We start from the raw sequence: 26,584 nt of genomic DNA, 5'->3' as shown, positions 1-26,584 counted from the left end.
CCCTATTCCCTGAGACATGACAATACTGAAATGAGGCCAATTAATAACCCTTCAAGTTAAAGGAAGGGTCACATGCTCTCACTTTAAATCAAAAGCTAGAAATGACTAAGCTTAGTGAGGAAGGTATGCAGAAAGCTGAGACAGGCCAAAAGCTAAGCCTCTTGCACCAGTTAGCCAAGTTGTGAATGCAAATAAAAACTTCTTGAAGGAAACTGGAAGCATTCCTCCAGTGAAGAAGAAAACAAAATAGCCTTACTGCTAATGTGGACAAAGTTTTAGTGGTCTGGGTAGATAAAACCAGCCACAACATTCCCCTAAGCCAAAGCCTCATCCAGAGCAAAGCCCTAACTCTCTTTGATTCTATGCAGGCTGAGAGGTGAGGAAGCTGCAGAAGAAAAGTTTGAAGCTAGCAGAGGTTGGTTCATGAGGTTTAAGAAAAGAAGCCGTCTCCATAACATAAAAGTACAAGGTCTTCCGAAGCAACAAGTGCTGATGTAAAAGCTGCAGCAAGTTATTCGGAAGATCTAACTAAGATAATTGATAAAGATGGTTACATTAAGCAACCGATCTTCAATTAGACGAAATAACCTTATATTGGAAGAAGATACCATCTAGGACTTTCATAGGTAGAGAGGAGAAGTCAATGCCTGGCTTCAAAGTTCCCAAAGACAGGAAGCTCTCTTGTTAGAAGTTGATGCACCTGGTGACTTTAAGTTGAAGCCAATGCTCACTTACCATTTTGAAAATCCTGGGGCCCTTAAGAATTATGCTACATCTACTCTGCCTGTGCTCTATAAATGGAAAACAAAGCCTGGATGAAAGCACATATGTTTACAATATGGCTTACTAAATATTTTAAACTCACTGTTGAGTCCTATTGTTCAGAAAAAAAGATTCCTTTCAAAATATTTACTGCTCATTGACAATGCAGCTGGTCACCCAAGAGCTCTGATGGAGATGTACAAGGAGATTAATGTTGTTGTCATGCCTGCTGACACGACATCCATTCTGCAGCTCATGGATCAAGCAGTAATCTCAACTTTCAAGTCTCAATATTTAAGAAATACATTTCATAAGGCTTTACTGCCATAGGCTGTAATTCCTCTGATGGATCTGGGCAAAGCAAATTGGAAACCTTCTGGAAAGGATTTACCATTCCAGACGCCATTAAGAACATTCGTGATTCACGGGACGAGGGCAAAATATCAACGTTAACAGGAATTTAGAAGAAGTTGATTCCAACCCTCATGGATGACTTTGAGGTATTCAAGATTTTAGTACAGCAAGTAACTGCAGATGTGGTGGAAACAGCAAGAGAACTAGAATTAGAAGTACAGCCTGAAGATGTGACTGAATTGCTGCAATCTCATGATAAAACTTTAACAGATGAGGAGTTGCTTCATATGGACAAGCAAAGAAAGTGGTTTCATAAGACAGAATTTACTCCTGGTGAAGATGCTGTGAACACTGTTGAAGTGAAAACAAAGGGTTTTTAATATTACATAAACTTAGTTAGAGCAGGGTTGGAGAGGACTGTGACTCCAATTTTGAAACAAGCTCTACTGTGGATAAACACTATCAAATCATATCGCATGCTACAGTGAGATCTTTCGTGAAAGGAAGAGTCAAGCTTCATAGTTCTTATTTTAAGAAATTGCCACAGCCACCTCAACCTTCAGCAACCATCACCCTGATCAGTCACCAGCCATCAATACTGCAGCAAGACCCTCCACCAGCAAAAAGATTATGACTCGCTAAAGGCTCAGATGATAGTCAACATTTCTTAGTAATAAAGTATTTTTTAATTGTGACATGTACATTGTTTCAGACATACTGCTACTGCACACATAACAGACTACAGTACCCCAAAAAAGCTGAGTGCCTTTGAGCAGGAAGCTTGCTGGCAGAGTAGGGTGCCTCTGGGTTCTTGGTAGAGTTAGTTTTTTTGGGACTTGGAGCTGAGTGTCTTAGGGCCAAGGCTTACTAGTGGAGTGTGGTACCTTGGGGCATACTTACCAGCAAAGCTAAGAGAGCTTTGTAACACTTGCCCGAGCAGGGCAGAGGCCAAGCGCCAGAGAGACGTGTGCCTGTGGGCACAGCTGAAAAGAGGCTGTCCTGATCGAAAAACATCATGTTGAATGTTCCTGAACCTGAACTGTAACCTGTCACTTCCCTAACAAACCCCTTAACTGTGGGGGGGGGGGAGTACAAATGAAATGAAATATAGCAGAATGTTAACCCATATAAAAATATACTCAGATTAAATTACATTAAAAATATAGTAGAAATTTAAGCCATATAAAAATAAAGTGTACCTAAATTTAAAAAAAAAAAAGTTTACTTAACACTTTAAAATGTTTAATTATTAAGAAAAAAAAGTTAAATTATTTAAAAATGTAGTCCTGCCTAACTTTAAGTTTTCATTTCTACCCTGTATTTCTGTATCATTTTTTGAGGGATTTACCCATTGCCACCTAGTCCATTCCAACTCATAAGGGCCTTATAGGACACAGCAGAACTGCCCCATAAGATTTCCAAGGCTGTAATCTTTACAGGGAGCCCAGGGGTGCAGCGCTTAAGCATTCAGCTGCTAACCAAAAGGTTGGCAATTCAAATCCAGCAGCCACTCCTTAGAAATCCTATGGGACAGTTCTACTCTGTCCTACAGGGTCCCTGTGAGTCAGAATCAACCAGACAGCAATGGTTTTAATCTTTACAGAAGCAGACCACCACGTCTTTCTTCCACAGAATGGATAAGGGGCTCGAATCGCTGGCGTTCTGAGTGCTTAACCACTGCACCATCAGGGCTTCTCTATAACATTTTAGTGAACTAAAAAAGGAGCTAAAATAATTAAACTTTACTAATAACATGTTATTTAACAATTCTACCTTAAAACTTTTTTTTCCATTAATGTTAGAAAACCAAAGCGACATGGAACAAAAAGCTTCTGAAAGTCAATTATGCTGTGCTTTTACCAAAATTACTACTAAGTATAACAAACGGGGAAACCCTGGTGGCGTAGTGGTTAAGTACTACAGCTGCTAACCACGAGGTCGGCAGTTAGAATCCACCAGGTGCTCCCTGGACACTCTGTCCTATAGGGTTACTACAGGGTCGCTATGAGTCGGAATCAACTTGACAGCAGGGTTTGGTTTGGTTTTGGTTATAACAAACGGCTTTTCATTTTTTTCATTGTAAGAATGCTATCATATGGTACTCAGTTTGCATGTATTTTAATCAAAATTAAGTGTCACTTGTTCCATTTTACTCATTCTTGACACCATAGTTAAACACTGCAAGCTAAGTGTTAAGACAGAAGGCTACACCAAGTGCTATGACAGCACACAGAACAGAACCCCAGCCCAGTTTTGGGGTAATATCTCACTAAGAAGAGTTTCCCACCAAGGGGAAGGGAGACATCTGGGGACCTCAGGGAAGAGGAAAAGTTCTAGGTGGAGAGACCATCATGACAAAGTCCTGGATTTAAAGAAAGCAGAGAACGTGACCCAGTGAAAAACTATGAGCATTACAACAGGTAAAGGCAACGGGCTGACATGGCAAAAGAAAAAGGTAAGCAGAAGCCAGGAAAAGAAGAGCCTCGGTGACCATATTAACAAGATAGGATTTTATCCTAAGGTAACGAAAGGGTATTAGACAAGGGAATACCCTGACACGATCAAATTAGCATTTTACAAAGAATACTGAATAGAGTGTGAAAAATGAATTAGAGGTAGAGAAAAACTAAAAGGAAAGAAGTCTTTTGAAAGCTGTAGCCATAATCCATGTAAACAATAACGAGAGTCTGAACTTTGTAGCAGTTAAGGTGAAAAATGTGAATAGAGCCATGGTAACAAAAATAATATGAAAGAGATGGTAAGAGTGTTCTGTCTTTGGTAACGTCTACCCACCTTCCACTCTCAAGTCACTGTATAAATCCACACACCATTGTTGAGTTCTTTTTATTTCAACAAATAACGTAAATTTTCTGTATTGGTAAAATTCTATTATGTTCCTTACTGAGAATATAAAAAAGATGCAATTTGCTGAAGCAGTGTCATATAACTCACGGAAGATCTGTACTTTGCAAAACAAAAACTGTCATAGTAATCTAAGTTAGTAATCTACTCTATCTTTTCTAACGAATTTTAGTGCTCCTATAGTTTTTTGCTAGCATCGATGATTATCTGTCTTTTACTCTCTTTATATACGTTCCCACTTACTTCATTATTCAACTGTAAAATCCTCTAGAACGAAGCTGTGTCTCACTCGCCTTTGTGTCCTCCATGTCTTACATATAAAGCCCAAGATATGGCTAATACGGGTCCTGTATTGTCACTATAAAGACGACCTTTAAAAACTGTAAAACTCAATAAAACGCACTTACCTGTGTAGCCCATAAATTTTCCAGGGATTTCTTGATTACAGCAACGACTGCAGAAAATCTGCCCACACAGTCGGCAATGGTGCCTACGTCTAAAGGTTGTAAATTTCTCACTACAGTCATAGCACTCTTTACACTGGCTATCTGGCATCCAATATTGCTTCAGGTCACTATCCTGAAACAATAAACATGTGTAAGACTTCTCAAAAGTACTGATTATTAAGATACAATGGCAAATGCAATCCTAATCAAAAATCCAGATTTCTTTGGCAGAAATTTACAAGCTAATTCTAAAATTCATATGGAAATGCAAAGGGCTAAAATGGCCAAGACAATCTTGACGAACCTAACTGTACCAGCCATCAAGAATTATCCCAAAGCTATGGAAATTTCAAATGGGGTATTGATACAAGGATAGAAAAAAAATGGAGCTATAGAACTCAGAAAAGTGAGTCCTGGACAACCCTCACACGTATATGGATTTATGACAAGATTTATAATGCAGTCAGGGAAGGATGATCTTTTCATTAAAAAATGATGCTGGGTTCAACTAAAAAAAAAATTGAGCTGGACCCCTATGCTTCACACAAATAATACAGCTTCTTAAAGAAAGGAAACCCTGGTGGCATAGTGTTTAAGAGCTACGGCTGCTAACCAAAAGGTCGGCAGTTTGAATCTACCAGGTGCTCCTTGGAAACCCTATGGGGCAGTTCTACTCTGTCTTATAGGGTCGTTATGAATTGAAATCAACTTGATGGGAACAGATTTGGTTTTGTTTTTTAAAGAAACATCAAAGAATATCTACTGACGCTGGGCTAGATAAAAACTTAAACAGAACACAAAAAGCACTAACTATAAAATAGGAAAACTGATAAATTAGACTACATTAAAATTAAGAACTTATGGGTAAAACAATATGGCACTCTTAGCTGATAGTATTACAACCTGAACTTTCTTTCAAGTGGTATTATGCCATTTTCAGTGAGCACAGCATCAATTCCCATGAATGCTTAATAAGTAATCTTATAAAGCTTCTAGACAGTACCTGGCTTTTCCCCTCCATGATCTCCTTCAGGCGTTTTAATACTGTACTGAGGCTTCGAAGCTGAACAGCTGTACGAGGGTCATGACCTCCAAAGTTAGGTTCTGGTTTCCTTCTTGCATCTGATTTGGATTTGGAAAAAAAAGAAAAAAACCTCGTCAACAGTCCCCAGTATCTACATACAATAATACATATGTGATTCAAACTGCCTCCTGTTGTCAGCATATGCTTACGTTCTCCCAGCTAGTGATACAGATTGAGTTTAGTCTTTATAAGCATAAGATAATGTTGAAAGTGTTTATTACCATGTAAAACAGTGTTTCATAAGCAAGTAAGAGGCCCTCATGCCTAAGACATTGTCTGAGACCACTCATGGTTTTAAGGCCTGTGACAGGAGCACTGCTTAAATGGACCAAAATTCATTAATGATTTCTTAGGCCCTTTGGTCCCAACCCATAACAAATATCCACTAAAACATTAGCAGAAGAAAAGTAATCCCAGAGTATTAAGCTAGCTTAATCTTCAAAGTCCAACAGGTAAACAATCTGGTCCAACAGTTCAGTAAAGTCAAGATCATGTATCCAAAGGTCTTGTCAAGATCATCAGAAAGGAATTTAATAGCCCAGCTCCCAGAGATTCTGACAGACTTCAGAACACCCAGGATATAAATTTTGCCAGAGATCTTCTTTGATCAATGTCCAAGCAAATTAAAACTGCCAGAGGATTATTAAAACTCTAACCCCACCCCTCTTACCCCTTTTCTCCACCACTCCCTATAGCTCCAAACAAAAAGGATCACTCTCATTTGAGATATCAAGCCTGAAGCCAGATCTACCAATAAAACAAGCCCAAATTCCAGCTCTGTGGCCAGAATGGGATCTGCCCAGCAAAGCTGTCACTTATCATTTCCTTATGACAAGATTACAACTAAAGTTTCTACCTGTTCCCAAACTCTGGTAGTTGTAAAGCCTAAGGATGAAATGGAGGTAGTTTTACTAAATAAAAAGGATGAGCTTCCCTATTCGCTTAGGTCGTTTAACCTAATAACTATGGCAGAGCAAGACGGAAAACAACCCCCCTGAATATTCCTCAAACTTATTTGCTAGTTTTGTTTTAGATGTTCTTTGTTTTACTTTGGGTGGGAAAGGATTACAAGGGGACATCTAGAGGTCGTAGCTAAATCTAAATTTATAGTTCCCCAAAATAATGACTGAAATAATTATCTAAATCTGAACCTATATTTTAAAATTTTGAAAACTTTCTATAAATCCAAAACCCAATGCCGTCGAGTTCTTTTAATTTCAGCATGTACCTCAGATGTGTTGTTACTAGAATACAAAAGTATAAGTGCTAGAATGACCAAGTTTTTCACAAGTCTCAGAATATAAAGCAACTGTTCACAATTCATGAGTTGAAAAATGAGACAGATGAAGCTGTTAAATCATAATGACTGTGCTCCCATGCAGGAGAAACAATTAATTGTGAAGCCCCTTGCATTTAGCCACTTAGAAATAAGACAAAGTACTAAGAGCATCACTCACTAGAAAAGGAAGAGTGAGACTTGTTCTCAACCTGGAACCAACGAAACCACAGACCTTCGATTAAAGAGAAAATCTCATCTAGCCCTTTGCCCTCAGGTAAATAACTTTAGTTGCTCCTCTTGTAAAATAGATATTAGAATATTAAATGACTTTCCTAAGGTCACCAAATCAAAACCAAACTCACTGCCATCGAGTCGGTCACAACTCATAACAAATCTACAGGACAGAGCAGAATTGCCTCATAGGCTTTCCAAGGAGCTGCTGGTGTATTTGAACTGCCAACCTTTTGGTTGGCAGCCAAGCTCTTAACCACTGCACCACCAGGGCTCCTCCTAAGGTCACAGAGCTAGCAAACTATAGAATTACAGCCTTTTAGAAGGAAAGGAACTTGACTGATTAAACAGTCAGAGGCTTCAAAAGCTCAAGAAGCTAGGGTAGCATAACATAATCAAGTGGGCTGGGTAAAATACAATCAGGAATAGTGGGGACTGCAGTAAAGTGGACCTTACAAGCTTCACCTAGAAACATTTAAATCAAGTTTTATAAAAACATCAAAGACAAGTTTTTTTCCTCCCCTCACCCGCCTTGTGATTCTTCCTTCCAACTGGCTGATGAAAACCAGGCTGAGGCTCATTGCCCTAGAAAACCTGCAGAGGTAATGAACGCAGCCAGCTCTTTAGTCCTTAAGGAGAAACTCTTCTGCTTGGTTTCTCCTCCTTATCCTGCACAACCAGAAGACGGATGTTCTGAGCCAAGTCTTACCTAGTAATAAAATATCCCTCTGCAGACCACCATTAGCTGTGCCTATTTTTCACTCAAGGGCCTCATGGGGAAGAGTGGCCAGACCAGGCAGGATCCCTTATTCCAGGATATGTGTCTGACTCCCAAAACTGCATTCCTTTCCTCTATTATGCCTACTCCCACTGGCTTTCTTCTATCACCTTTAACTGGGCAAACTACTCCCCTGAGTTTAGCAATCTAACAGAAATACAATATAAACAACTTCAATTGGGCAAATTATTCCCCCGAGTTTAGCAATCTAACAGAAATATAATATAAACAACCTCGTTTTCCCTGATCTCTCAATTCAGGCACTGATCTCTCCAGTCCATACTCATGAGAAGTGTATGAAAATGACAGAGATGATGGCTGTGCAGTAGGCAGAATGGAGAACAAACAGGCAAGAGCAGCTCAGCTTATCCAGCCACGCTGACAGTTTGCACCCCAACAAGGACAAAGGCCAAGAGCAAATGGCAGCCCACTAATGGAACTGAGAGAGTTCTGCAGTCAGAGGCATGCATATCACATTTCGCTAGCCATCCCAACAACAGGTGCAGAATTCATTCACAAACCTGAAACTAACCTGTGCTCTCCTGGGGATGCTGCAAACTGTTCTCTGCTGAAATCCAAGCAAGTAATTAATCAAAAGCAGTCAAGAGATCTCTGTCTTGCCTAAATCAAAGTTTAATGAAATGTTTAAGAATTTTTTCTAGGTGTCAACAAATTCTTTCACTACCTACATAACAGTCTTACTAATTCTGAATAACCCATTGCTGTCGAGTCGATTCTGACTCATAGCAACCCTATAGGGCAGAGTAGAACTGCTCCATAGTGTTTCCAAGAAGTGGCTGGTGGATTCGAACTGTCGATCTTCTGGTTAGCAGCCAAACTCTTAACCACTGCACCACCTGACTATTCAAAACAGCAAAAAGTTAAGTCAGTAACAGCTTGGGAAATACAATGACCATGGAAAAATCTAATGTACAGAGATGAATCAAATAGAACACTGTTTTACCTGATACAGTTGAAGATCGCCGATGGAGTCCCTCATTAAGCGGTTTTTTATAAGGTGTAGGTGACCTCACAGATTGTGTCCTTACAGGAAGCTGAGGGCTGGTCCAACTTCCACTCAGAGACTGCTGCTCTCCCTGTCCCCCTTCTGCTCTCTCTGTAGCAATGGAAAGCCTGGTATTATTTGAAAAACTAAGACTCAGAGTTCAGCAACGAGAAATAAGAACATGAAATTTTTTAAGCAAGAATGTATCCATGTATTACATGCGTAATTAAATATTAGTTTGTTTTCTTAAAAAGAAAGAAAATCAAGGGTGGCAAAATTACAATCCAATAATCACACCATTGGTATACGTGATCCTCTGTTTGTTTTGCTTTTCATTAGTAATTTTTTGAGCACAAAGGAAATACAGGCAGTCCCCGGGTTACAAATGTCCAACTTACGTACAACCTGTAGTTATAAACCAATCCCGTAAAGCTTGTTATATTAAAACTTCAAGGTGTGTAACAATGGTTCATAATAACATATGGGTGCTACTTTGCGATGCACTTCAAAACATTACTATTATTATTACTGTGCTATTATGTTATAGATGTTTTAGTGTATCTAGAAGTGTTTCTTTAATTTTTTCATGCATAGAAAGGTACACTATATACTATATACTACACTAAGGCAAACATTTGACTAACTGATATTAGATACAAACCATACCTGTTCCAACTTACGTACAAGTTCAACTTAAAGTCGGACTTAGGAACAGAACTCGTTTGTTATCCGAGGACTGCCTGTATAATGCAAGCTTCGCATGAAGGCGGGGGATTTCTGTCTGTTTTGTTTGTGAGATGGAACCCTTGCAGTTAAAATAGTACCCAACGCATAGTAGGTAGTCAGTAAACATTTGCTGAATTAAAAAAAACAGGATCAATCTTATGACAACTAAATATAATGTGGTATCCTGGATGGGATCCTGGAACACAAAAAGGACATCAGGTAAAAACTAAGGAAATTTAAATATGTACTTTACAAAAAAAAAAATCATCTCTATGAGACTAAATAGTCAACATTTACCCTAAAACAAAGATAAGGGTTGGGGCGGAGGGGAGGGGCATGGAAGCTAGAGAAATGGAAACAGAACAAAAGAATGGAAAGAAAGAGAACGCTGACACAGTGTAAAAAATGTAACAGATGTCACTGAACAATATGTACAGAAATTGTTAAATGTGAACCTAATTCGCTGTGTAAACTTTCACCTAAAACACAATATTAAAATATATATATATATATATACACGCACATATGTACTTTACTTAGTAATGTTGTTATTGTCATTGTCAGCCCCCAATTCATATGATCCCATGCACAACGGAAAGAAATGCTACCTGATCCTGCACCACCCTCACGATCAACTGTGAATCAGACCCACTGTGATCCATAGGGTTTTCATTGGCTAATTTTTAGAAGTAGATCAAAAAAAAAAAACTTTTTTTTTCTAGATCACTAGGCCTTTCTTCCTAGTCCATCTTAGCCTGGAAGCTCTGCTGAAATCTGTTCGGCGTCACTGCAACACGGAAACCACCATTGTTAGGTGGTAGCTGCACATCAGGTGCGCTAGCACAGGAACTGAGCCCAGGTGAGACATATGGAAGGTAAGATACTGGTTCGTTAATTATAACAAATGTACACATGAATGTCCGATACTAAAAATAGCAGAAACTCAATGTGAGAATATATAAGAACTCTATACTATCTCCTCAATTGTTCTGTAAATCTAATACTGCTCTAAAAAATAAAATGTTTTTAAAAAAATCACTATCTTAAAAGAAGACTAATAGGAACTTCTGTAGGTTAAACATTACTACCGATAAAATTCTATTGAGTTAAGAAAACTATTAACTCCCCAAATTCCTTACAACAGGATTACTTATTAACACATTTCAAATAATATAATCAAACGTAAAGCAAAAGATGTAGACCACATTTTTTTATTCTTCTTTCAAATAAATTAATATTACTCAAAAGAGCTCATTTTAAATTCTTTTCATTTGATGTAATTATATGTTCACCTTACTCTAATGGATTTAAGTTAACAGTAGGAGTGCTGGCAACTTCCCATTTTTGAAAAATATAAATCTTTCCTCCCATGTGCTGCTCTTCTTAGTCTCATTGCTTCAATTAATATCTTTTCGCTATAAATTCCCAAAAGAACAAGTCCATTCTTTGAACTTAAGGAAGTTGAAGCATATGAACAATTTTTTAAAAGTTGCTATTTTTTTTTTTCAAAAAGGAACCTCCTTAACTTTATTTTCAATTCAGACCTCCAGTTACCAATAATTAATAAGACTACAGTAAAAATTTTACCTTTCCCTTCTCACACAGTAAACCAGGGGACCCAGGATTAAAGCTATCACCTTGTTAATATTTCACTTTCTTGCAAAGACATGTCAGGAAAGTTAACAGAATTTCAGAAAATCAAAAATGTAGATTCTCTGATCTTTAAAAGTAAGTCTTACCTTTGTTAAATCGAAAGAGATTTACAAAAGAGCTATAGGCAGATTTAAAAGGAGGCTCATCCTGATCAGGAGTCAAAGGCTTAAAGTGTGTGAGGTGAGAAGGGCTAGTAGGAGATGGAGGCAAATCATTAGCCGAGTCCAGTGTTGGGGAAGCCTTGTCATCTGTGGCCATTTCATGAGTCTATGAAATAAAAGAAGCAAGAAAAAGATACAAGTTCATCAAAACCCCACTGCAGTCGAGTCAATTTCAACTCATAACAACCCTACGGGATAGAGTAGACTCGCCCCACAGTTTCCAAGGCTATAATCTTTACGGAAGCAGACCGCCACACCTTTCTCCCATAGAGCAGTTGGTCAGTTTGAACTGCCGACTTTTCAGTGGGCAGCCGAGCACTCAGCCATTGTGCCACCAGGGCTCCTTTACACATTCCTCAGGAAGCCCAAGATTCATATGCCAAACACCATCCAATATCCGGAAAATCTGACTCTGTGAAAACTCAGACGTATAAAACCTAAGCAGTAAATAAATAAATCTAGGTTGGTGTAAACTCAAATTAAGACTTGAAAACACTACTGTCTCAATCATAAGGCAACCTCAACCACCTAAAACTATGATTACATACAGCCAATCTAAGGTAGAGTTTAAAATAGCAGTATTCAAATAACAGAAAGTATCAAAATAAATGAAATTTGGAGACAGGCATAAATGTGAGCAGTCAAAGAGAAAAAAAAAAATTTCCAAATCACTTTTAACTTTCATTCTTAGTTTTGTGTTTTGTTTTTTTTTTTTTGGAGGGGGGAAAGATACTCTAGCTCTTTTCAAATTATAGGGAAGCTGATTTTATACAAACATATAAATTCCTCAAGGCTTTATTTTACTTATTTTTTCCTTTTTATAATATAAAAAATAAATACTCCCAAGAAAAAGAAATTATCCCTTAATAACATTTCTCTGTAACCTCGACAATTACCTCAAGCTACACCTCATAACCTATAACAACTATCCGAATCTCTCCTTCATCTATCTTCCTGGGCACATGAACCTGGCTTTTCTCCCTTTAAGCCTAAACACATACAGTACCCATTAAGATGAGAATCTTCTTAAAGGGCTTAGTTTAAATTATCAAAAATCATAATTCAACCAAAGCAGTAAAACTAACCACACCATCAGATGGAGATTACAGAAAAACCTGAGGTTTATTTTCTGCCCTGGTGGCGCAAGAGCTAATTGCTTGGCTGCAGGAGACAGACCTGGTGATCAGCTCCCGTAAAGATTACAGCCAAGAAAACCCTATGGTGCAGTTCTACTCTGTCACACAGGTCGCTATGAGTCAGAAATCCACCTGATGGCACCTAACGACAACAATTAATACTTCACCCAATACCAAAACCAAAAGCCCATTGCCATCAAGTCAATTCTAACTCATAGTGACCGTGTAAGACAGAGCAGAACTGCCCCATAGGGTTTTCAAGGAGCAGCTGGTGGATTTGAACTACTGACCTTTTGGTTAGCAGCCAAGCTCTTAACCACTGCAACACCAGGCCTCCTTAATAAAAGGGAAGAACTATGAACTATATCCCCCATGTGTCTGTCAGTTGTCGAGCAGCTAAAGCAAAGGAAAGAATTGATGAAGTAAAAGAACTGAAGAGATTTCAAAGGGCGGCTCAAGAAGACAAAGTAAATTATTATAAAGACATCTAAAAAGAGCTGGAGATGGAAAACCAAAAGGGAAGAACATGCTCAGCGTTTCTCAAGCTGAAAAAACTGAAGAAAAAATTCAAGTCTCGAGCTGCGACAGTGAAGGATTCTATGGGGAAAATATTAAATAATGTAGGAAGCATCAAAAGAAGATAGAGGGGATACACAGAGTCATTATACCAAAAAGAATTAGTCGATGTTCAACCATTTCAAGAAGTAGCATATGATCAGGAACCGGTGGTACTGAAGGAAGAAGTCCAAGCTGCTCTGAAGGCATTGGCGAAAACAAGGCTTCAGGAATTGATGGAATATCAATTGAGATGTTTCAACAAACAGATGCAGCGCTGGAGGTGCTCACTTGGCTATGCCAAGAAATATGGAAGACAGCTTCCTGGCCAACTGATAGGAAGAGATCCATATTTACGCCTATTCCCAAGAAAGGTGATCCAACGGAATGTGGAAATTATAGAACAATATCATCAGTATCACATGCAAGCAAAAGTCTGCTGAAGATCATTCAAAAACAGCTGCAGCAGTATATCGACAGGGAACTGCCAGAAATTCACGCCGGTTTCAGAAGAGGACGTGGAACCAGGGATATCATTGCTGATGTCAGATGGATCCTGGCTGAAAGCAGAGAATACCAGAAGGATGTTCACTTGACTATGCAAAGGCATTTGACTGTGTGGATCATAACAAATTATGGACAACATTGCAAAGAATGGGAATTCCAGAACACTTAATTGTGCTCATAAGGAACCTTTACATAGCTCAAGAGGCAGTTGTTCAGACAGAACAAAGGGATACTGATTGGTTTAAAGTCAGGAAAGGTGTGCGTCAGGGTTGTATTCTTTCACCATACCTATTCAATCTGTATGCTGAGCAAATAACCCAAGAAGCTAGACTATCTGAAGAAGAACGGAGCATCAGGATTGGAAGAAGACTCATTAACAACCTGCATTATGCTGATGACACAACCTTGCTTGCTGAAAGTGAAGAGGACCTGAAGCACTTACTAATGAAGATCAAAACCACAGCCTTCAGTATGGATTGCACCTCAACGCAAAGAAAACAGAAATCCTCACAACTGGACTAATGAGCAACATCATGATAAACGGAGAAAAGATTGAAGTTGTCAAGGATTTCATTTTACTTGGATCCACAATCAACAGCCATGGAAGCAGCAGTCAAGAAAGCAAAAGTCGCATTGCATTGGGTAAATCTGCTGCAAAGGACCGCTTTAAAGTGCTGAAGAGCAAAGATGTCACCTTGAAGACTAAGGTGCGCCTGACCCAAGCCATGGTATTTTCAATCCCATCATATGCATGTGAAAGCTGGACAATGAATAAGGAAGACCGAAGAATTGATGCCTCTGAATTGTGGTATTGGCAAAGAATATTGAATATACCATGGACTGCCAAAAGAATGAACAAATCTGTTTTGGAAGAAGTACAACCAGAATGCTCCTTAGAAGCAAGGATGGCAAGACTATGCCTTACATACTTTGGACATGTTGTCAGGAGGGATCAGTCCCTGGAGAAGGACATCATGCTTGGCAGAGTACAGGGTCAGAAGAAAAGAGGAAGATCCTCAACGAGGTGGATTGACACAGCGACTGCAACAATAAGTTCAAGCATAACAACGATTATAAGGATGGCACAGGACCAGGCAGTGTTTTGTTCTGTTGTGCATAGGGTCACTATGAGTTGGAACCAACTCAAGGGCACCTAACAACAACAACATGAACTACATACAACTCTGATCATTAAAATGCTAGTTTGTAATCTATACAAAGAGGACATTATACTCTTGTAAAATTCTTTTCACTTTCAAAATCGTATCTACCACCCCATTTTACTTTTACAATAATGCTGGAATGCACACAGAGCTGGTCTTATTACTAAATTTTACCTTTGAGGCAATCAAGGTACACTGAACCTAAAACAACTTTCTTGAGGGTCACACAGCTGGTCAAGGTTAAACCAAGTCTCACCCGAGAATTCTCCCTTAGATTAAAATTATCTTTATAGCTCTTCACAAGCTTCCAATTCTGGCCTATCTCAGTTCTCCAACAACTACTCAAGACTCCTGGCTAATATTTTGATTGTTAATTAATTAATACAACAAAGCAGAAATGAAAGCACTGATGTCAACAGAATTTTGGCAATAAATGTTCACTGGAAGGGAGGGAGAGGGAAGTGGATGGGGAGAAGAAAAAAGGAAGGAGGTGGGAAGGAGAGAGAGGAAAAGGAAAAGGAAGCTCTCTAATAGCATCACCATTTTGCCACGGGGTGGACATCGATGCTAGAGTATCATTGTGGTCCATATCACAGCACAAGGGATTGGGAAAGAAGCTAGTGATTGACCACGTGTAAAAGAAAAGGCACTGGAAAGGACAATGCGATGGCAATAGATCCACAGGCCTCAGAAAACGACTCACATTCTACTTTGACGCAAGTAATATCAAAAGTGGAGTTACAAACTTGCCTACAAGAGCCTTACTATTACTTCTAAGGGCCATCTATACCCAAAACTTTTATTACAGTCTAAATGCTTTGGAGATGCAGGATAAAAATCACCACAAATAAAGTCTCTTAAAGTATACAGAGACTACAGGTGCAGTCTCTGAAATATAAACACAATCACACAGAATTAACCTGAATAATTACATAATGACACCCAAAAAACCAAAACCAAACCCACTGTTGTCAAGTCGATTCTGACTCATAGTGACCCTACAGGACAGAGTAGAACTGCCCCACAGTTTCCAGGGAGCGCCTGGTGGATTTGAACTGCTGACCTTTTGGTTAGCAGCCGTAGCACTTAACCACTATACCACCAGGGTTTCCACAATGTCACCAGTGTCCCCAAAAAAAAAACCTACCTACAACTCATTCTTTGACAACTTAATAACTGTTTATGATACACTAGGCTCCTTTCTAACTGACAGGTAATTATTGGAAGTATTAACCTACTTATCCAAAGACCTCTCATATATTACCAATACTTTACCTCCTCCCATTTCTAGGCTACTAGTATACACAAACCTACTACATGCTCTCTTGCTGGTAAAGCCAATCAAAAGGCTAATCCAGTGGCATCAGGAGGAGAGTGCGGGGCGGGCTGCACCTGGTACCACTGTCAGATATGGTGATGTCAAAATGACTATCTATAAAAAATCCCTGTACTTAGTTATAACAACAGAAACATCTTCCATAAGCCCAGCTTACATGTATCAATATACCTACAAGGCTAAAACTCTATGCTAACTTACTTTTTGAAGCTTCTAACGCACTCTGGTCAGAGCTGTTATTATTACCCAGTGACAACACTTAGAATCACGGGGTTTCGTTCACACATGCTACAAGCACACGCTGTTTTCACTGCTGCTGCTGCTTTTACAGTCACTGATTTTGTCAAATTTTCTGGTGTTTTAGCTACAATATTGTGCTAATTAGCATTTGTGAATCTATATCCGTAATTTCTTGGAGACTGAAATAGTACCATATTTTACGCAAATAACGCAGCCTTCTACATTTATCAACCGTAATGTCCCCCCATGAGGTATTTTCGTAAGTGCACTATGCTAATTTTTTTTTTTTTTTTTACAGCAACATGTAAAAAAAAATGGCATAACAGCACTTAGGAAAATACCTGGGGCAGGGGGCAGAGTTGGCAAATAAATGTATAAGGCCTGTGCTATCTGTGTAAAAATATAGTAATTAAAGAAAAAGGAGTGACATACGAGAATTACAATTTACAAGTAACATTAGTACAAAAATCATTACCAAGGATTCTGTATGCTCAGGTACAAAAGGAGGTCCATGGCGGAAAAGGGTGACACCATGAGTTACTGCACTAGGTGACGCTAACCCTAGGCTAGTATGAGTCTGGTCATTTCCAAATAATTTTCTTTAAATGCTCAAAACTTATCTAACAATAGATGATAGCAGAATACTATAAATGTTAGCTTTCATCACCATTTTTTTTGTTCGATTTTTGACAGACATGCCAAAAGAAACACTACAGAAAAACCACAATGTGACCCATATTACTCTTCCCAGCAAGAAGAAAAAGGGAGAACACAGGAATGTAATCTCGATTTACAGAAGATACTCCACCTGTTCAGTCTCTGTCCAAACCAAATGGAAAGAAACTAAGAACGTTTTCTGTAAGAATCCCAATGCAGTGAGAGTGTTTTGGAATGCCAGAGAACATGATTCAAATAACTCAAAAATGTTGTTGTCCATCAGTGAGTCGATTCTGACTCACAGCTACCCTATAGGACAGGGTAGAACTGTCCCACGGGATTTCCAAGGCTGTAATCTTTACAGAAGCAGACTGCCGCATCTTTCTTCGCAGAGCGGCTGGTGGGTTCCAGCCAACCTTTTGCTTAGCAGCCAAGCACTTTAACCACTGCCACCAAAAACCAAAACGCACTGCCATGGAGTCAATTCCCACTCACAGCGACCCTATAGGACAGAGTAGAATTGCTCCATAGGGTTTCCAAGGAGCAGCTGATAGATTTGAACTGCCAACCTCTTGGTTAGGAGCTGAGCTCTTCACTACCACTGCCACCAGGGCTCCTTAATTGAAAAATAAGAGTGCAGTATACCAAGAGACCACCTCTCCTGTCAATATGGTACAAATTCTACAACACAGAACATATTTAATACTAGAAAATTTAACATATATACACACCAGATAAACAGGAACGACTTGCTTTATACAGAATTCTAGCATTTCTGATATTTCTTCTTGAGTGTCTTAAGAATGATAACCTCTAAACTGGACAGAAGATCCTATAAAGTCTAAAAACATCCATCCATTCCATACTGGGTTTTCTTCCAATCCTTCTAAAGGGAACATTCCAATGAAAGGGGAAATACTAACTGGGAAATCAAGTCTCCTCCTTAAATAAGACTTTAAGATAATTCGAAATGGAACGGCCCCACTTGCAGCATACATTATATGTTAATTTTTTTTTTAATTCCACCGTTGGTATCGTTTCCGTAGTTCACGAACTTTTTTTCCAGCCTACCAATGCACCTCTGATACAGACTCATCCTACAAAAAGGAGGAGGAATTGGACTATGCATCTCCAAAATAAGTTCAGGCACAAGGGACCGGAGAGGGGTAAGGGAACTTCAAGTGTTTCCAAGGAAACCACTTCAAGAACAGTTCGACCCGGCTTCCCTCCCTACTCGCCAAACAAGGGGCGGCCGGGGAATCCAGGGGACCCACTAATTACGAGGACCGGTTCTCTGCCCTCCCCTGGCCTGGTCGCACCCTGGCCTCCAACCCTTGGGTGTCGAGCCCCGGTTCTCGCCTTTACCTTGGCTTCCCTCTCCCGCTCTGGCCCCGAAGCTCCCGAAGTCGGCCTCGTCCCTCTCTCTCAGCTCCTGCTGACCGCGCCCCAAACGCCCTCCCCTGCCTGTGCCCTCCGCCCCGGCCCCGCAAGCCCCCTTTCCAACCTAGCCGCCGCTTCGCCCCGCTGAAGCGCAGGAAGCGAGACTCCCGGGGACTACGGGCACCGCCGGCGGATGCGGCAGGAAGCGAAGCTGCTTACATGGTTGATGCGGCTCCTAGCTTCCCCCCAAGGCTCCGCCCCCTGTTCCTCCTCACCTCCAATCTGCAACCCTTTCCGGAGATAGGCTCCTCCCCCTCACCCCTCCCGCCAGGCATTACGATCAGATGCAAAGGCAGAAGGAGTACAGCCTAGATAGAGTCGTCCACGACAGCCCGGCCGAGCTCAACGCCTCAGCCTTCGTAGAGGAAGCCACATAAGCTGCGCGCGTGAGCAGCACGCGTGCATGGTCACCCGGATGAGTGGTGCCTGGACCGCGATTACTGTGTTCGAAAACGTGGGCACCGTAATATGTTACCGCGCTCAGCGTTCAGCTCAGGTTAAGAAACAGGGTTCTGTTGTCACAATTGGTTGACTCCGCCAATAATTAGCAATATGACCTTAAGCAAATACTAATCTCTCTAGACCGCAGACGTCTTCTCTTTAAAATGGGGTTAATAATAGTACCGACTTCATGGATATTTTTCTGAGCATTAAACATGACAATGCCTGAAAAGCACTTGGCAGGATGCCTGACCCAGGGTAATCACTAAGTGATGTTAGCTCTACATATAATCTTTTTCTAGTTTTGTGTTGCAAATGCTGGTGGCTGTAAAGTCACCAAGCCCTGTTTTGCTTTGCCTGGCTAGCATTGTCTGTCATTTTTATCCTGTTTGAAGACTTCACCTTGAAGACTAAGGTGCACCTGATCTAAGCCATGATCTTTTCAATAGCCTCATATGCATGCGAAAGCTGGACAATGAAGACCAGAATGCTCCTTAGAACCAAGTATGATGAGACTTTGTCTCATATACTTTGGACATGTTATCATCAGGAGGGATCAGACCCTGGAGATCATGCTTGGTAGAGGGTCAGTGAAAAACAGAAAGGCCCCCAAGGAGATGGATTGACACAGTGGCTCCAAAAATGGGCTGAAGCATAACAACGATTGTGAGGATGGCGCAGGACAGGGCAGTGTTTCATTCTGTTATACATGGGGTCACTAGGAGTCAGAACCATCTCGATGGCACCCAGAGACATCAGAGTGCTGTGCAGTTGTCTACAGACAAGCCAAAACCTGGTAACCACAATCATGGGGCTTGGCAGAAGAAGATGGAAAGGGGATGCAACCTAAAGCGAGGTGCTCTTTTAATTAAATTCTCCTGGCCCTTTTCCTCAAGAGCTTTGGCAAATCCCCACTCAGATTTTCTTGAGTCATTTTCTGAGCTCTAGAAGTAGCACTAAAAGCCTTCATGTTGGTACCAGTACAAATCCCAGTCACCATCCCAACTGTGCCCCTCCGTGATCATTCTAGGGATCCATAGTCAGCTTCCTCTCTGGTTCCTCACATCTGCTATTCCAGACTTGTCAATAGAATAAGCAATCTAAATTCACAATGCTATCTTGATTATCATTCTCAGCAGAGAATCTCATCTACTACTACAATGAAAAAGCCGAGATTATTGGATGTGACCCATAACAACCTAACCACCCCACCACAACACTTACCTGCACCCACATCTGCCCTAGACTGCCTCTTCCCTCATCCCTGGGGGAAAGGGCCTTCTTCTTCCCCAGCTCAGTCCTTTGAATTCCCCCCCCACCACCAGACCACCCACTGTTGTCTCCTCTGAGAGCCTGCACCGTATCTTCAACCTCCCCTTTTATAAATCTACAAAAAAGTTCCAAATAGATTCAAAGATCATATGAATACATAGCCCAGTTGAGAAGATTCTAGTGCTTAGTGCTTATTTAGATAGGCACTGTGTTGGGTATAGAATCCCTGCGTGATCCAATGTGCTTGGCTGATAACTGAAAGGTTGAAGGTTTGAGTCCATCCAAAGATGTCTTAGAAGAAAGGCATAGTGATCTACTTCCAAAAAATCAGCTGTTGAAAACGCTATGGAGCATAATTCTACTCTGACACACATGGGGTTGCAATGAGTTGGAATCAGCTGGTCAGCAACTGGTTTTTTGTGTTGGGTAGGCAGTAGGGATAAAACTGTGAACATGACACGGTCTATGTTCTCAAGAAGCTTACCGTCTAATACATCTACTCCTCACTTCTAAATATGGTTAGGTTCCAAAGACCAGGTGGTTATGCAAAACTCAGTGCTATGTGAAAATGGAGGATGACCACATCAGATCCAAAATGGAGGATGGCTATATCATTACATAACTGCCAAATTATGTCATTACATAACTGCCAGATCACTAAGATCATGGCCCAGCCAAACTGACACACAGCCGTAACCATCATGGCCAGCGTTACTCTCACCTCATACCCAGCATTCATTACTGCCAGGCATACATCATTAATGCACAAAATAGTCAGATGGTAGATTTTTTACTACTGTTTTAAGTGCAAAATGTCAGGTAATGAGATAGTCAATAAGTGGGGAGTAAGTGTATCACATATCTATGGAAAAGAGATAGAAAACTGGCTACCAATTTTCAGGGGGTAGGAAATCAGTTTAGATTCTTTCCTCGTACTAGACATCAAAATTAATTTCAGATGAATTTTATCTGTAGGGAGATAAATCTGTATAAATATGCTTTTCCTCAAAAATTTTAATCCAAGTATCCTATTTATGATTCTTCCCTGGTTTAATTATTGTTATAATACTATTCTTATATTCCACTATATGTATTAGTTGCATTTTATCGTAAAACAAGGAAGTAAATAAACAGCTTTCTCTTCTCTTTCTTTCTATTCATTAGCATCAGTCTGGACTCATGTTTGTTTCTTTTTTGATATGTTATAATTCATTATTGCCACTATTCATTCTGATGTTCAAAATGTCCCTGATTTGCCCAGTGGTAGCTCCTTCATGCTGGCTCCTGTATCCTTTTGACATGCCACTATCACTTTTTGAGCACTCCTTTATTTTCTGACCCAACAATATACAGCAAGCTTACCTTGAACTTTCCCTGTCCCAGGCCAGAAATCAGTTATTTTAAGGTACTTGATACATTCACCAGATCATTTCTTAGGTGGGACGTGCCAATTTATGGTTTCACATGTGGTGTGAGAGAGTGCCAATGTCACTTCATCCTAGCCAGAACTGAGTTCCACAATTTTCAAAAACATCTTTGAATTCCCTATCAAAGGGAGGCAGGGCTCCTTAGAACCTAAATTTCTAACCAGCACATACAATATGGAATTGATAGGCTCAAATGTAAGAAAATTTTGTAATCCTCAAAAATTATATTGACCTTCTTGAAAAATTTTTTCTTGACTCGTATTCCCTTCCACACCTAACAGTCATATTTCAATCCCACCCCCACTTCCCCCACCTACACACACTCACACACACACACATGCTATAGTGTGACTTCTACCAGAATCATTCTGGTTGGGTCACTCTACTAACAGTACACTCATAAGGTTCTCCTACTTGCTGTAATTATTTTCAGGCCTTGACTTTCTTGACCTTTCTGTACTACTCCCTCCTTTTTAGAAACTTTCTGTTCCTTTGTCTTCCATGATATAAGGCTCTGCTGATTTTCCTACTCCACCCCAGACTGTCCTCCTCATTCTCTTTTGTGGGCTCTTCTTCCCCTGGCACTTAAATATGTAGTGCTCCCAGAGTTCTCACCAAGGTAGACTTTTTTTCTTACTCTACACTCCTTGATGATCTCCTACACCTTATGACTTCAACTACTATCAATATATGATGGAAGTTCCCAGATATCTCTCTCCAGCACAAACATCTCCTAACTCCAGATGCATGTGGCTAACTGCCTCCTGGACACCTTCATCTTGCTGTCCCACAGGCATCTCAAACCTAACAAATCTTAAACTTAACTTACCATCTTGGCCATCAAACCTGTAACCCTTTGTGTAGCTCTTCCCTGTTGAAGGGCACCTTGTCAGCCAAACCCAAAATCCAGAAGTCACTTTGACTCTTCTCTGTCCCATAATTTTCATAGCCACTCATTGAATCGGTGATCAAGCCCTGTTTATTCTACTTCATATTCTTTCTTTTTTTTGGATCATCAAAATGAAAACACACATGTCTTAGAATATTTTTGAGAATCTTCTGTTATTTGGATCAGTGTCTTATTACCAAATAATGACAGAAATCACATGGCCCATGTTCCCATTTGTGTTTACAATAATATTGGGGCCAGATAATATTAAAATATTCTAATTCTTTTATTAGCCAAATAAAAGACAAATGATGTCAGTGCATGCTGTACTAACCAAATAGATATCAGTGGTGGGCTAGTTGCATCATCACATGGCTTTCAGTAGGATAAGCAAGTTGAATTCAAAAGAACCTTTATCTAAGTAGTATGCTTCACATTCACATTTCAAGCAGTAATTTAATTTCAGCCAAACGTCGTTTGTTACACGAAGTTGGTGTTGCTAAGGAAATGTACTGTTTTTTAGTTTTGTTTCTAGTCATTCTGTCTATAAATTTGTTATTTTAGAGTTGTATAAGCACTATCAGCATAAGAAGCATGTTGTTGTTGTTCTCTACCACTGAGTCAGCTCTGACGATGGCAACCCCGTGTACAACAGAACGAAGCATTGCCCATCTAAGGAGCATATACCTGGTCATGTGTAATATTATGATTCAAGTCGAGTTCCGGGCTCTAAAAAACACTTGTTTTTCATTGAAAAAGGAATTTCTGCATTACTGGTTTGGGAAACACTGTAATGGATGCTAAGTCTCCCGTAAGGGTCACCTTTCATACCACATTTGCAGCCCGCCTCTACAAAGTGTTCAGGATTTGATGGATTGTGTTTTGTGGTTAAACTTATCTTTGTTCTGCATAAAACCTATATTTGTTTTCTCTTTGCCTCATTTTCCTCACCTATATTCAATGTCTTCATCATGCTATATGGTATATATCTTTGCAGGCTGCCCTAAATCCTTTCTGGAACAGGATGGACATAAATGTTTACTTTTAGTAGTTGACTGGGGGTAAGAAGCAGGGGCAAAGAATAATAAACAATGTAAATCTGAAGTAAAATTTACAATCTCAGGTAACTTAGAGCCTGAGATTCAAGGTGACAATCCAAGTTCAGGATTCCCAGTTTCCAGGTGGGCAGGTAAAAATCTTAGAAGTCATCACTCGCATCCTCACAACATATGGAAAGACAAAGGACCTAGAATAGCTAACACAATACTGAAGAAGAGAGTTGGAAGACTGGCACAAACAGACTTCAAGACTTACCATAAATCTATGGTGATCAATATAGTGTGGAACTGGTGAAGAAATAGACAAATAGAACAATGGGACAGAATAGAGAGTCCAGGAATAGATCCATACAAATATAGTCAATATATCTTTGACAAAGGAGCAAAGGCAATTCGATGGAGAAAGGATAGTCTTTTCAACAAATGGTGCTGAGCAATTGGACATCCACATACAAAATGAGTCTAGACACAGAGCTTGTATCTGTCACACAAATTAGCTCAAAATGGATCATAGACTTAAATGTAAAATGAAAAACTATGCAACTTTTAGAAGATAACATAGGAGAAAATCTAAGTGACCTTGGGTTTGGCAATTTTTTTTTTTTTTTTAGCTGCAACACCAAAAGTACTATCTGTAAAAGAAAAACCTGGTAAGTTGGACTTCATTAAAATTAAAAACTTTTGTTCTGCAAAAGACCTCAGTTAACAAAATGAAAAGACAAGCCACCAACTGAGAGAAAATACATGCAAAACACATATCTGATAAAGGACTTGTATCCAAACTATACAAAGGACTCTTAAAATTAAACAATGAGAAAAGAAAACACCCAATTACAAAATGTGCAACAGATCTGAACACACCTCACCACAGAAGATATACAGATGGCAAATGAGCTTATCAAAAGGTGCTCAACATCACATGTCATCAGGAAATTGCAAGTTAAAACAACACTACACACTTATTAGATTGGCTAAAATCAAAAACACTGATAATACTAAATGCTGACAAGGATGTGGAACAACAGGAACTCTCGTTGATTGCTGATGGGAATGCAAAATGGTATAACCACTTTGGAAGATAGTCTGGCAGTTTCTTACAAAGCTAAACATAGGCTTACCATACAACTCAGCAGTCATATTGCTAGGTATTTACCCAAATAACCTGAAATCTTTTGTCCGCATAAAAACCTGCACACAAATTTTTATACCAGTTTTGCTTATAATTGCAAGAAGTTGGAAGCAACCAAGATGTCCTTCAAAAAGTAAATGGATAAACAAATTGTGGTACATCCATACAATGGAGTATTATTTAGCAATAAAAAGAAATGAACTATTAAATCATGAAAAAAAACCAGAAACCTTAAATCCATATTGCTAAGTGAAAGAAGCCCATCTGAGAAGCGACATACAGTACAATCCCAACTATTTGACATTCTGGAAAAAGCAAAACTATAGATACAGTAAAAGGATCAGTGGTCTCCAAGGGCTCAAGGAGAGTGTACCAAGGATGAATAGGTGGTGCACAGGGTATTTTTAGGGCAATGAAACTATTCTGTATTTATTATAATAGTGGACACATGACATTATGCATTTGTATAAAAGGCAGAAGACTGTATAGCACAAAGAGTGTTCACAAGAGTGAACCCTAATGTGAACTATGAACTTCAGTCAACAATAATGTATTAATATTGGTCCATCAGTTGTGACAAACCGTGCTACAGGAAAGCAAGATGTTAATAATGGGAGAAAGGGGGCATATGGGAACCCTCTGCTTTCTGCACAATTTTCTCTAAATGTAAAACTGCTTTAAAAATAAAATTAAAACACCCAATGCCATTGAATCTGGCTCATACTGACCCTGTAGGACAGAGCAGAACTGGCCCATAGGGTTTCCAAGGAAGGGTTGGTAATTTCCAACTGCCGACCTTTCGTTTAGCAGCCCAAAGCTTAACCACTGCGCCACGGGGCCTCCTTAAAAATAAAGTATATTTAAAAAATACAAGGTCATATCTCTCCCAATAATTTCTACAGGAATAAGTACAGGCGGCCGCTAATATCTGTTCACTCCAAAAATCAACAAGCTGGCATTGTGTATGCTTTCTTCCTCTTTTTGTCTTGGGAAATATAGCAGTGTCCTCTAGCGTCCAAAATGCACCTTGAGTCATACCCTGCATAACTTCATTTTCAAAGTAAATGTAATAATCGGGTGCTAGAGATAATTTTTAAATTAAGTTCTAAGGCACTGAGTCCTGGACAGAAATGTACAAGATTGTTGTTATTGCACAAATCACAATCTAATACTCCTTTATTTTTGCATGTTTTCGGGAGTAAGACACACACACACACACACACACACACACACACACACACACAACTTTCCTGAAGAATTGGAGGACAGAGGCACTTAAAAACCCACTGTTTTTTAGGGCACACACAGGGTCGCAGTGAGCTGGAATCGTAATCGAATCAAAGGCAACCGGGTTTTGAGTTTTTTTTACTTACTTTACTCCAGTTTCACTGGTATCCAGATAATAATCTCCTTCATATCCTTATCTTTTATTGCAAATAACGATTTGGGATTTATTTATAATATGTAGTAAATCCAAACCAAACCCACCGCCGTTAAGTCGATTCCGACTCATAGCCACCCTATAGGACAGGGCAGAGTTGCCCCATAGGGTTTCCAACGTGGCAGAAGCCCTAAAAAGTCCTACTCCTTGGTGGTGGCGGGAATTTTTACTGGGGAGTGCCTGCTTGTGTAATTGTTCACACTCTTGACCCCACGCTAGCCCGTGCACCATTCCTTCTGGTAAAGGCGCCTACACTTTACAATCTACCGCACATTCGGAGCGGGAAGGGATCAGACGGGCTGCCACCGACCCGGGTGCTCTGCTCCCAGTCTGCCTTTGTGGGCGATTTGGAAACGCCCTGACCTTGTTTGTACACAGCCGGAGCTGCCCCTTCACCGGGTGAGGACAGCCTCAGCAAACCCGAGCCTCGGCGCTCGCCACTCTCCGGCCTCCAGGTGGCGCTCGAGTCGAGTCCTTCCGCCGAGAGGGGCCCTAGTGGTGCCCGGCTGCACAGCACCCCTTCCGCCGTCAATCGAGCCGGGAAAGCTGCG

At 40.1% G+C, this 26,584-nt stretch overlaps 1 protein-coding gene across 12 annotated transcripts in view; it reads right to left on the bottom strand.

Moving 5' to 3' along the window:
- The window catches only part of PIKFYVE (phosphoinositide kinase, FYVE-type zinc finger containing), an 84,633-nt gene extending 66,082 nt beyond the window's left edge, over positions 1–18,551 (bottom strand). For 5 of the 12 annotated variants that reach the window (XM_049888016.1, XM_049888008.1, XM_049888018.1 and 2 more), the window contains exons 1-7: positions 18,302–18,393; positions 14,470–14,581; positions 11,268–11,448; positions 8,761–8,913; positions 8,329–8,364; positions 5,428–5,546; positions 4,386–4,557 (exon numbers count right to left, since the gene is read on the bottom strand). In XM_049888016.1, coding sequence (XP_049743973.1) covers positions 4,386–4,557; positions 5,428–5,546; positions 8,329–8,364; positions 8,761–8,913; positions 11,268–11,448; positions 14,470–14,478 — 670 coding nt within the window. In that variant the 5' untranslated portion in view covers positions 14,479–14,581; positions 18,302–18,393. Of the gene's footprint in view, positions 1–4,385; positions 4,558–5,427; positions 5,547–8,328; positions 8,365–8,760; positions 8,914–11,267; positions 11,449–13,146; positions 13,594–14,469; positions 14,582–18,301; positions 18,409–18,440 lie in introns of those variants that run through there. The other 7 variants (XM_049888009.1, XM_049888019.1, XM_049888020.1 and 4 more) reach the window with 6 other exon arrangements.
- Between the last annotated feature and the right edge of the window lie 8,033 nt (positions 18,552–26,584).

The sequence above is a fragment of the Elephas maximus genome, chromosome 6, assembly GCF_024166365.1.
Source record: "Elephas maximus indicus isolate mEleMax1 chromosome 6, mEleMax1 primary haplotype, whole genome shotgun sequence".
NCBI lineage: Eukaryota > Metazoa > Chordata > Mammalia > Proboscidea > Elephantidae > Elephas > Elephas maximus.
Note: the sequence above shows the minus strand (reverse complement) of the source record. Positions and strands in the feature narration are given on the sequence as shown.